The following is a 12,571-nucleotide window of genomic DNA, read 5'->3' on the forward strand; positions in this document are numbered from 1 at the left end:
GTTCAAGTGTATAAAAGTGCTTAAATATAACCATCATGCTCTTTGTGTTGAATAGGTTTGCAAATAAACAATTTGTATTATTTGTATTATTAGCTTCCAATTGATTCAATACAAGAATGTTAAATCTTAAAATCTATCAATATATTTATTCAAGGCTCCTCGTCTTATGACACTCAGTTGGGTAAATACTGTAGTGGCACCAGGGACGTCGTCAGCTCAAACAACGACATGACCATCACCTTCCACACTGACGGCTCTGGCACAGGCAGAGGATTTTCTTTGAAATACACTGCGCGGCGGAAGTTAGGTACTTACTTCTATAGTGTTCATATGCTTCCTCTTTAACATTAACCAAACGATTCATGAAACACAAACAGCCCTTCAGTTAAACTTCAACATATGTGTATAAACATAAACCTTAACTTACAAACGTGGGGGTTCAGAGGACCCCCAATAATAATTTTAAGGTTCCTTACCGGCACCATGAGGGTCCTGTCAAATAATGAAATGGTGAAGTGTACTGTGTGTTAACATAAATACCGGGATTGAATAAGTGGACAGAGGTCAAGATTGATGGATGAAATGACAGATGCCCATAACTGCACTGGATGCGCTGTTGGTAAAATGAATTATATTACTGTGTGTCCCTTGGGATGCAGTATAATTATTTTCTGCTTCCAATCTCTACATTTGTGCGTCATGTTAAATCTTGATTAAATTTCTCTTTGGATGACGATGTTAACTACAATTGATCATTCCATTATGTTCTTCTATGTAAAAGAGTTGCATTCATCAATACGCTATTGTATTATAATATGTGCCACATAGGTGTTGACTGTTCTTTTGTGGATATGTCTCTTCTAAACGAATTATTCTTGTGTGTTTAATACTATTCTATGGAGACCACCTCAGTCGTCTCGTGGTAGAGCATCTGCTCGGAGAGCTGAAGGCTGGTGTTAAAAGATGGAACGTGTTGTTACCTAGCCTGGCGTTCGGCATTAAGGCGCTCAGCATAAAAAAATCGACTGGTCGGGTCAGAGTGAGAATGCTGTGTCTGGGTGGCTATGGGGTATTAATGTTAAATTGCGGCATAGATCTCAATGGGCAAGAAGTAAAAGTTGGCGTTAGTCCAGACTGGCACAAGTACACACGTGAATTACTAGAAATATTGAGCATTACAAACCCTAGTAACTAGGTTTAGTTCGGTGCAACCAGACTAAGTGAGAATCTAGATCGACATAGACCCGACCGAACCCACTGATGAAACCCTATGTTCAATAGCGACCACTCCAATAGCGAGACAATTGTAAACGTTTTACCGAAGTCTGGAGAGTCAAAAACGAGATCCAGAAAGACGTTAATACATAGGGCTCGGAAGTCGGAGGGGACATATTCCCTGGACCGCCGGGAATAAAACTGACAGGGACACCTAGATAACGTGTGTTTATAAACACGGGGAAAACACGATTAGCAAACCAAATACTATATCTAAACTGAAGAAGTAAGCATCAAAATAAAGCGCTGAACATATGGTATCCAACAGTAGCATTAAAAATTCACAAGAAGCTATGTACAATTATTAATGAGGCAAAACCGACCATAAATACATGAGAAATATCTGAATGTAAATATAAATTCACTAATGTTTGAAAATCATAAATACAGTTACATTTTCAATACAAAAATATTGTCAGGAACAAATAAGAGATAACATACACCCAGACAATACATGGTTAGAGAGTGTCATTAGATCACAAGAGAATGAAATGCCACGAATTCTCTAACACAAAATGACCTCACATTGAACAATGATGACCGCTGGAGTTTGGTGTCAGACATAAAGCCAGGGCACGAGGCAGTGTCATGAGCCAGTTTACGCCCAGCTGACAGTGTGGCAAACATTAAAACTTGCACATCATTAATTACAACTGAACCAACGAAGGTGGTACAACAAGGTCCATTGTTGCCCTGTTGAAAAGTTAATATTATGAACGTTTTTCGACATGAAATTATTGAAAAGAAGAAATCTAATCATCTTTTTTGTCAACACATTTCATCACGTCGATAATGTTTAAATAAAAATATTAATTCTCATATTTTTTATACGAAAGCAGCGATACTAGATATTTAACTCTTATGGAAGGTTATTACCACACCCCTTCTTTGTTGTACCTCTCAGTTTGAACAGACCCGTGTCTCCTAGGGCATCCACATCATCACACAATCAAGACTATACTAATGAATCCATCCAGTACTGTGTAACTATTCAATGTTTCAGCATGTGGCACAGAGGAAAGGATTTATGGATATGACACGAAATATATTGAATCACCGAATTATCCTTTGGACTATCCCGAGTGAGTATGCACTACACGTCTTACGATTATCACGGCCACACAGGGGTACGTCAAACTGCATTCCGAGAGCAATAGGCCAACTGCGAATTTATCTAGGCATCGTGTTTATCATTTACTTCAATTGTAAAAATGACATACGAATCTGTAGTCTACATGGACATGAATCTAAACGTCAATGACCAATAGAATCCAAGTACATCGTAGTTTACGCGTAAAACAACATAAGGCAAAGCTGGTATGGTATATTTTGCATATATTTGTTTGCACAGTTTACCATTTCATCTGACACATGTCTCACACAAACAAACGACCACCGAATATTTCCAAGTTATCGAGGACATGAAATATACCAACTAGGAAAGCAGTATAGCACCAGTTAAGCACTGACATATTTTTTGCAAATACAACAAACCCATTTGGGTCCTTGTAAACAGCCAAACAATGGAGAAACCATTACACTTGACCCGCCTGTTCATGCATTTCAATTGCATTTTTAACATATGTGTAGTTGACTTTTGACATACTGTTATATATAAAGTTCAACCCCATGATAATCATTTTGGCCATTTATAATAATGCATTGAGCAGTGAAACACAAAGTATACAATTAACAATATCTTCCTTTGGCAAACGCAAAATATTGTTTTTCGGAAGTCGTTTTCGACAATTTAACATACAATCAAACATTAAGCATTATGCCCAACCAACAAAACTAACTAAACTTCGATTAATTTTTTTTTTGCATCGAGATTTTAATGAGATTGTGGCAGTATAGTATTACATCATTGACTGTAATATTTTTTAACACCAGCACTAGAAAGTCTCCCAGTTAACGTAATCCTCTGGAGCAATTTCAAACTTGTGGCATTGCGTCACGAACAACTCTCAGATCATGCTGTAATTCGTTTTGTTGTGCTACATTTTAATAAATAATAATTTAGTGTTTTCATTTCAGCAATTCGGACTGTTCATGGACAATCAGCACTGATGTTGAGGGATATGTAATCCATGTTAAAGAGGTGTATTTCTACCTTGAGCAAGACAGCCCGTGTTCCTTTGATTATGTGCAGCTCTATGACGGTAATGACTTACGCCCAGTCAGGGCTTTCCTAGAAAGTGTTTTATTCACACGAATCAGGGTCCCTAGGTTGACAAGTGTGACTGTATTTGTAGGACAGGTGTCGTTTTATTATTGCAATGAAACGCTGTTAACCCAAGTTAAACCTGATCGTTTGAGCTGCATCCTATTTGGCAAAGTAGGAAACTTTAACAACTTGAGTCACTTCGGGTTTTTACTCCCACTCTGCACTAAAAAATAAATTATGAAATAGTCTTCGGTAATAACTAAATATCATTCCCAAGTGTATGTTAAGAGTAATGTCTTAACGCACTTAACGTCCTAGCATATGTCTGTAACATTAACTGATGTGATTTGTTGTAAGTATAACAATATTCTCACAATATCACACACATGTTCTATTCTTGTCACAGTCAGGGGAACATATGAACACTCGCTTGGTCGATGGTGTGGATCGGATGGACCAGATACACAGAGTACCGGGAGGAGTATGAAGGTTCGATTCCTCTCCGATGCTTCGAGCACCTTCACAGGATTCAAGTTGGCCTTCACTGCCGGCGAGCCAACATCTTCCTGTAAGTTTTTAAGTCATGCATTCATTTCAAAGTACATCGAATCTATTAAGACAGGACGAATGAGATTCATCAATCAGCATCCCTACTATAAGGTTGATGTCACGTCTCAGTCATTGTACATTTCCACTGTATTCGTGTTGATTAATACCTGCCGCGTATTTTGCACCATACAGTATGCTAAGTACTTTGTGCAGAACATTTGGGGTTAAACATTATACATACAATGTGTTTTGATGACTAAGGAATGTGAGGGTAGGGGTTGACCATGGAGGCGGAGGGGCGGGGCACGGTGGCCAGAGTGACTAAACTAGCTGTCACATATTCACCCTGGTTATGTTTACTAGACCAGTGTCCATTCGTTTCACATTGCGTCATTGCGTCTCACACGTGTACATGACTGACATAGCGGCCTTCATCTAAACAGTTATACACTGTTTCATCGTTTGAGACTATTGTGTCACGGGTTGTAGTGGGTGTAATTGTCAATAGGTTGTAATTGAGAAGAGTAAGTGAGTATGGTTTTAAGCCGCTTTTAGCAATATTCCAGCAATATCACGGCGGGGGACACCATAAATGGGCTTCACACATTGTACCCATGTGGGGAATCGAACCTGTTTCTTCTGTGTGACGAGCAAACTCTTTAACCAATAGGCTACCCCACCGTCCCTCACCGAGAAGATGAACTATTGGCAGTTGACGCATATACTCCGCTGGTATCAATGGCTCGTTAAGTGTAATACAATGACAAATATGAGTATAGTATTACCTTAGGTGCAAACATTTCTCCAGCAAGACATACATGTGGACCTCTAGATCTCCCCTTAACTTTAAGACCGCCTCCGTTGTCTAGTGGTAGAGCGTCCGCCCGGAGAGCGGAAGGTTCGGTGTTCGATCCACGACCGCGACATACCAAAAGACGTTAAAAGGTGGTACTTGTTGTTACCCTGTCTGGCGCTTGGCATTAGGGGGCTTAAACAAGGACTGGTCGGCTCGGAGTCAGTATACTGTGTCTGAGTGGGGTATTCATGTTAAACTGCGGCATGGTATCTCAGTGAGCTAGCACTATAAATCGGCATCAATCCGGACTAGTACAAGCAGCCACACACACACGTGCATGCACGTCGCTATATACGTGCAATAATCTTGGACGCGACGTTTAACCCCATTTCTCCTCACCTCATCTAAACTTTAGCTTCACAAGCAAGCTAAAGAACCTAAGAACATCAGATAGGTTAGGTTTGACATCATGTGGACGTTGTCTGAAGGTATAGGTGCATGGCATGCTGTAACAGAACACAATAGGGTCATGAAACCACAATACTTTGCAATAATTTAAGGATTTGAGGATTTTTAAGGTCATGTTACACGCATATATGTGACAGTCGTTCTAAGGACAAGCAATAATAAAAAATCACCTTGAACGTGAATATAATTTATTATTCAGCTTCTGTGTCCAGGAACTTCGGAGCAATAACATTCAATGAACTTAATAAGTGCGTTACTCGTCTATATTTTAAAGTTCCTTTTCGTGTTGCTTATTTTGTACAGCGTCTTTTACACCGAACGTTGGAGCCATAATGGGAGGGATATTCGGCGGCATGGTGGGCGTGGCAATTGTAACCTGCTGCTGCTGTGCAATTTGCTCAAGGAAAAAATCTACAACCAATGACCAGTCGCAAGGGAACAGATCACCTGAAGCCAACCTGAACATCGTCTACACTGTCACCCTCCCCAACTACCCACCAACTACGGCTACTACCCAGCCGGACATGTTTACTCCACCCCCAGCTTACAGTGAAGTCGTGAAGGATGACCCCCCACCCTACTGTCAGGCAGTTCCACTATCAGATATACAACCTGTTGTGGCGTCATCCCCTAGCGGTGCCTCATATCAAGGGATAGATAACCCAGCAGGTCCGAGTCGGGTCACAGTTTCACATGATGTACATGTGTGATGTTGATTGTTGATTGTTGAACTGTGCATAACCAAGGAACAGAAGCCACGTTTTGTAAGTGAACGGACATTCACCAACCGATCAGTACTCAATACAGACTATCACAATCACATCTCATTAAAATCAGATCTTAGTCCTCTTTACCGCGCGCTAAACAAAGATCTGAGGACATCCCATTACGGATCGCGTCAGGCCGACCTTGCTTGAACTTTAACCGACCAATGCAATGACCAATCAGAAGGCAGCTTTCTCGTGCTTTACGGCACTAATTTCAAATTGGCGACTACGCTTCGAAACATATTTTGACAAATTCTCGATTAAAAATTTTAAACCTGAACCAAAAAACATTCTGGAATGGGTAATAGATGGTCTAGATTGTATGGATTCAGTCGTTAAACCCGTAACTGTCGTTCGGAATACCCGTGTTAAAGTTTTCGAGGATGCATGATTAGAAAGCACATTCCGACTGTCACTTCCATGATCTGGTAAGCGACGCTTTGATTGGTCGGATGAAAGGTCGTTCTGACATGACCCCTCCTGGGATGCCCTCAGATCTTTGTTTAGCGGTAGCGAGAACTAAAGTCTGATTTTAATGAGATTGATCACAATCATGCCACAAGCATGTCATAATTATGATTGGGTGATAAAAAAATGACCACGATGAGAAACCTTTGAAATTCCCGTTGGTTGTTGTAGCATATACTTTTAATTGTTTTTATTTTTTCTTATAAAATTATTTTGTATATCAAATGATAAATGGAGTTTGTGTTATCTCTATGTTTATGAAGCTGGTAACGAAGCATACACATATTTTACATGTAGTCCACGTGCATGTGCGCGTGCATGTGCGCGTGCATGTGCATGTGCGCGTTCCTGTATCTGTAACGGGTGTCTCCATATTGTATTGAGCCTGAAAGTACAACATAACACTGAACACATTTGTTTTTTTTACTTTGAGGCATCCACGAGCATAGGTAATCAAGAATCAAATTCATGGCAAATGTTTTGCAAGGAACGCTGGAACTACCATTGTCATTGATTGCATGGACCCCGTAAGGACGCGGGGTAGAATGTGTCCCCAGCACCCCATTGCTGGTCGTAAGAGGCGACCGAATTGGTCAACCTGTTTGTGGTGTGGTGCGTCCCTGTGTCCGCAGAGGAAGGGAGTCTGGTGGCTGAGGGCGCCGGGCCGGCACTTGGCGTTCCTGAGTCCAATACCCCACTTCGACCCTACCTTTGCCTAGACAGTTGGTAAAATATGCCCGATTATCGATGTTGACCAGGAGAGCCGCCTGTGCAGATATTGAGCTCGCTATTGTATTATATTAGTTGAGAATGAATATCACTTTTTATGTGCCATGCTATTACTTAACTTAAGAATGAAATACATTCAACCTAAACCCTTCTCTAATCCGTCATTGGAATCGTTTGTACAGCTCATGTCCTCAAATTGTAATACTATTATTGTCCAGCTATCAAAGTTATTACTCAATGCGATGAAATTACAGTCACTTAATCAATCTTCACTGATGAGTGGAAGAACACATGTAAAATTCTGAATGTAGGTAAAATGGATACCATGGAGCCAATCAGACAAACCACAATGACATTATTTACTGTTGATTACTGTTGTCACACGTGTCAGTTTTCCTCGTAACCATTAGCTTGGTTTATTTGTACATTTTTGTTAATATTGTACCAAGGACGTTGTCCGTCCTGGTGGTATATATATGTGATTCTGAATTGCACATATAATTTCAATATATATTATACATCTTATCCATATTTGACTTACAGACAAACAAAGAAGATAGTGTTCAACTGGCCGAGTCCTTCGTAACATTAAATCGGTTTTAAAAATGAAATAAATATACTCCTTAGTGATAATAAAGGAAATATATCAATTACAGTTCTTGAAAATTAATGTATTCAAACATTCATAATGTTCATCTCAAAATTACCACAATCAAGTTTACATTACATTTTGAAACAAGGATTTCTCCCTAAATTCAAAACTCGCTCGAAAATTCACATTTACGGTAAATAAACATTTTCTTGGATCAACAAAGAATACTTATACCATTTACGCGATATAACAATACTTGAAGTCATTAGAAATACTTTCAACATATATTTTGAGCACTCAAAGATGTTCGAAACTTGAACTACACGCTGGTTAAAAAATGCAAAATGAATTATCAATAAAGTTGATATATTTCCAAAACCTTGCGCTTTTTACATGATAATATATTAAACAAAAAAACAATATTTTATACCCGAAGATTAGTGCTCAGCCGGTAACACAGAAATTCTCACACATTTCACATTTGCGGGTCACTCACGCTCATCGTTGGAGCTCGCAAAAAAACAACAGGGAGTAATCATTATTTTAGAAACACAATGCATGGATCAAAAAGGCTCATCTTTGATCAAAGATGCTAGTTAAAATATTTCTTTCTTGGCATAAATGAAATTAAATAGTAGTTCTTTCACATTCAAATGTCATTTCAACCATGTATTTAAATTCTAAACATGTTTAATTGTATTTAAATTCATAACATGTTTGGAGCATTTTGATGTTGCGTTTAGGTGGTGTTAAGTCTATGAGGCGATAGATCATTTCGTGGCTTTAGACCCTAAACGTGTTAAGATAGAACACACCGAATGTGCATACCGTTTAGGACTGAAACACATTCCTAAAAATGTCTCTTATATAAACATGTTACAGTGTGGCTGAAGTAGCGTATTTTACTAATTTAATTAGTGATATTTACTAATCTTCAGCATCTTCGTGCAATCTACCAGGCAGGGTCTACCAAGTGGTAAATTCGTTGTGACTGACCTCCTGGCTGCTGTAACTTATGAGTTAGAATCTTCTCGAGATTTTGTTTTCTCGGTGATAGCTTAAGTACTTTGTCGAAAGTAATTATGTCTGTTCTCCGGCTATGATATGGCCTGAAAATTGAATCACTTATTTACTCACTTACTCACTCAACCAACGACGCCTGTTTTATTAACACCGCCTGAGCACAGCCTCTTAGAGATAGTTTAAAGAACACAACATCAAGACAAACACCCAACACTGCATCACAAACCGGATGTCAGGCATGTCGGGGTGTGTTAATGTAACACTCATTTGTCACACAGTCGCGTTTCAGCGTATTTGTCGCTACCGGATCTCGTCGCGGACAACCATGACTTTACATGTACCTTGATGATGAAATAGGTCATAACGGGACATTTATCTTGTAATACGAAATTGTTTTTTTTTAATGCAGAATTGTACAAACTGAAGGCAGGCATGCGTGTACACGTGAATAAGGATTACATTACACAGGCCTTATCGAACATTGTTGGGTGATATAACATCATTAGTTTTTAAGGAGAGCTGTCGGCAAAGACGAGAGGCCATTATGAAAACACGTTGTTTCGTTGGGGTATGTGCTCTATTATTTGGGCCGCCGATCTCAGTGTCAACTGCGTTTTACATATGTTCATCTTTATATTTTTAATATAATTGTAACATTTTTTACTTTAATATATATGAAGTTTCGGGTTTACACGTACGACAGATACAGGTAACATTTATATCTATTTAAAAGATATATCTAGAATCTGAATTTATCTGGAAATATTTTATGCGAGGTACAAATAATGTTCCTCTCATTTGTAATCTGTGTATGAAAGACTTGAACCCAACCAGCCGTTTGTTCAAACAAGATGGCGGTTTCTGCTACTGCTCAGTGTTTACACTGTGGGCGGGACGTGCTATGTCAACATAATCGCTAAAAAGAAATGACTTGATATAACTCATCTAACGGCCTACACCTGCTGCAATACACAATGGGTACTTATATATACTGAACCGCAAAAGAAACGTCATGGATAGATATATGAGAAACCTTATTTGTCCAATCACTGTAAACATACTTTGAGACATATTAAAAAGATGAAACTTGGCTAAACTGATCATTAAGGTTGAAATTAAAGTGTTCAAATCAAATCAAATGTTCTTAATGTGAAACACAACACCAGTCTCTGAGAAAATGGCATCACAAGTCAGTATCTCGTGTGTCCGCCATGTGCATTGATGACCGCCGTGCAACGTCGATACATGGAATGGATGAGGCGCTTGATGAAGGCCATAGGCACTTGAGACCACACTCTGTGAAACGCCTTACGCAGTTCAGATGCAGTTGTTGGCCTTGGTCGGACGTCATTCAGCCGTCTTTGAATCTCGTCCAACAGGTGCTCAATGGGATTTAAATCGGGACTGAGGGCAGGCCACTGCATGGTTCTGATGCCATTCTGCTGGAGGAAGTCTCTTGTTGCTCTCACAGTGTGGGCACGGGCGTTATCATGCTGAAGTTCGTGGTTCCGTCGATGTGCCAAATGTTGTATGGCGTGTGGTCTCAAGACTTGATCAATCTACCGAGCTGCTGTGACACCATTGCCTCTCCTTGGACCAATGTTCTGGAAGAACACAGGGCACAACCTCTGTGTAAGACCAATTCCACCCCACACTATGATGCTCGGACCACCCAACGAGTCTCTCTCAACAACACAAGTATCTTGCCGAACTCTTTCTCTGCCACCTGCTGTTTAGATACAGTAACGGCTCTCGTCTGAGAAAAGGACTCTTCTCCACTGCTAGTGCCGCCAATGACGTGGTGTCAGAATGGGTCCTCGGTGTGGCCTGTGACAGTGGAGGTGTCTGCTCGTCAGTCGTCGACGAACGGTGTCCGCACTAATGTGTCGCTGGTGTGTCCCCATGGTCTGTCAAGCAGTTTCCGCAGCAGTAACAAAGCTATCTTGAAGATGCTGTAGCACAATCTGACGATCCTGACGTCGGGTGATGACCCTTTGTCTTCCACTTCGTGATCGGTCATCTGTAATGTTGATGGTCTGGTACCGTTGCAGGAGCTTGTATATGGTCCTTACGTGGACTTGAAATGCACAGTACAAATGTAGACTTAAGAAAATCTGGAGTTCCGAGCTAAACGCTTGCAATAAAGTCATAGCCACAAATACCTATGCTGTACCCGTCCTTTCATATTCTTTTGGTGTTGTTGATTGGACGAAACAAGAAATTCAGGGTACTGACACCCTCACACGAAGAATCATGTCAGACAATAGATCTCACCACCCTCGCTTTTCCCTCAATCGCTTATATTTACCAATCATTATGGGAGGGCGTGGTTTGATTAACGTTTGGGCTCTTCGTGATATAATTGTTTTGTGCACTTTTGCACACATTTATTTGTCTGGTGAATCATGTCAAGACTCACGATGAAAACAAGGCATTCCACAGTTTTATAAAACGAGCCAAGGATGTGGGACATAATCTAAATGTCAGTGTTGATTTGTAGATGGTTCTGTACTGCTGGACGGTACAGAAAGTGAAGTGCCTCTTCAAGGAGAGACTATCTGAACGACCACTGCATGGAGTTCATGCCCAGGTGATGGGATAATCAGCAACCCTGCAGAGTCATTCGCTTGGATGAAGTCGGTTCGCCTGAAAAGTGAAACAAGAGGCTTTATGTTTGCTGCTCAGGACCAGTCACTTCCGACTCGAAACCGTCAATGTGTGATTTTGCATCAAAATGTGAATATTAAATGTAGATTATATAATGAATTTAGTGAGACTGTCCAACATATATACATACAGCACAAACATCAGTTTGACTGATAAATTCATAAACTGTCAAATGCATTCATTTTGTCTAAACAACAAACCAACCAACCAACTGTATTCAACTCGCTGAACGTTTGCCACATTGAAATGAAAAACAAATTGTTGTTGTTGCTTTTAGTGTTTAAGATGTCGCCTTCTGCCCCAGCAATTTCGGCTGACCTGTCCCTTTTCGGGACTTATGTGTGTGAGGTACACATGTCTATTTCTATTTTTGTATATCGATATGCATGTAATTGACAATGTGATCAAAAGCAGTTCTTTAATCGCTTTTTACAGTGAGATAAAGCTGTGGGAACTCTAATTTTCTGTTGTGTTATCTACTGTACGTGTGAAATGTTTAAAAAAATGTCTTTAGTGACATGTAGGGGCAGTAAATATTTTGGCATAGGGGTATGCCTAATCGCCTACATATATAGAACCTGTAGGCATATTGACCCGTAGGCGAATTGGCGTGTGGGCGATATGAGAAAACCCGTATGCGTGAGCGGACAATTCATGCCAAGGATATATTTTGGTGTGGCTATACGCACATTGTTGTGAGCCAACGATACAATTTGATCACATACTTGACGGATATTTGGATTATTAGGTTCTCTCTTGTGTTGGTTGTGGATAGAGAACCAAGCGGAGCACAGATCAAATGTCGCTGTTGTGACCGCGATTAGGAACCATGTACAATGGTACAACTTGTTGTGACAATATCATCTTCCAGGTATCGGTGTTTACTTGCGTGTGTGTAGAAAGTGCATTGTTGTTGTTGTTGTTGTTTAACGCCGCACTCAGCAATATTCTCGGACTCGGCTGTATGTAAATAATTCAGTCTGGACCAGACATGCATCAACGAAGTCAGCGAGCCGGACCACCCGATCCCTTTAGTCGCCTCTTTCGACAAGCATAGTCGTAAAATTCTA

General features: G+C 40.2%; 1 protein-coding gene across 1 annotated transcript in view; it reads left to right on the forward strand.

The window, feature by feature from the left end:
• The window catches only part of LOC124141869 (cubilin-like), a 29,651-nt gene extending 22,752 nt beyond the window's left edge, over positions 1-6,899 (forward strand). The window contains exons 16-20 of the mRNA XM_046510039.2: positions 155-307; positions 2,279-2,357; positions 3,313-3,437; positions 3,849-4,010; positions 5,559-6,899. Of these exons, the coding sequence (XP_046365995.1) occupies positions 155-307; positions 2,279-2,357; positions 3,313-3,437; positions 3,849-4,010; positions 5,559-5,965 (926 nt within the window). The 3' untranslated portion in view covers positions 5,966-6,899. The remainder of the gene's footprint in view (positions 1-154; positions 308-2,278; positions 2,358-3,312; positions 3,438-3,848; positions 4,011-5,558) is intronic.
• The last annotated feature ends 5,672 nt before the right edge of the window (positions 6,900-12,571 follow it).

The sequence above is a fragment of the Haliotis rufescens genome, unplaced genomic scaffold (genome assembly GCF_023055435.1).
Source record: "Haliotis rufescens isolate VD_foot unplaced genomic scaffold, xgHalRufe1.0.p SCAF_7, whole genome shotgun sequence".
Classification (NCBI taxonomy): Eukaryota; Metazoa; Mollusca; class Gastropoda; order Lepetellida; family Haliotidae; genus Haliotis; species Haliotis rufescens.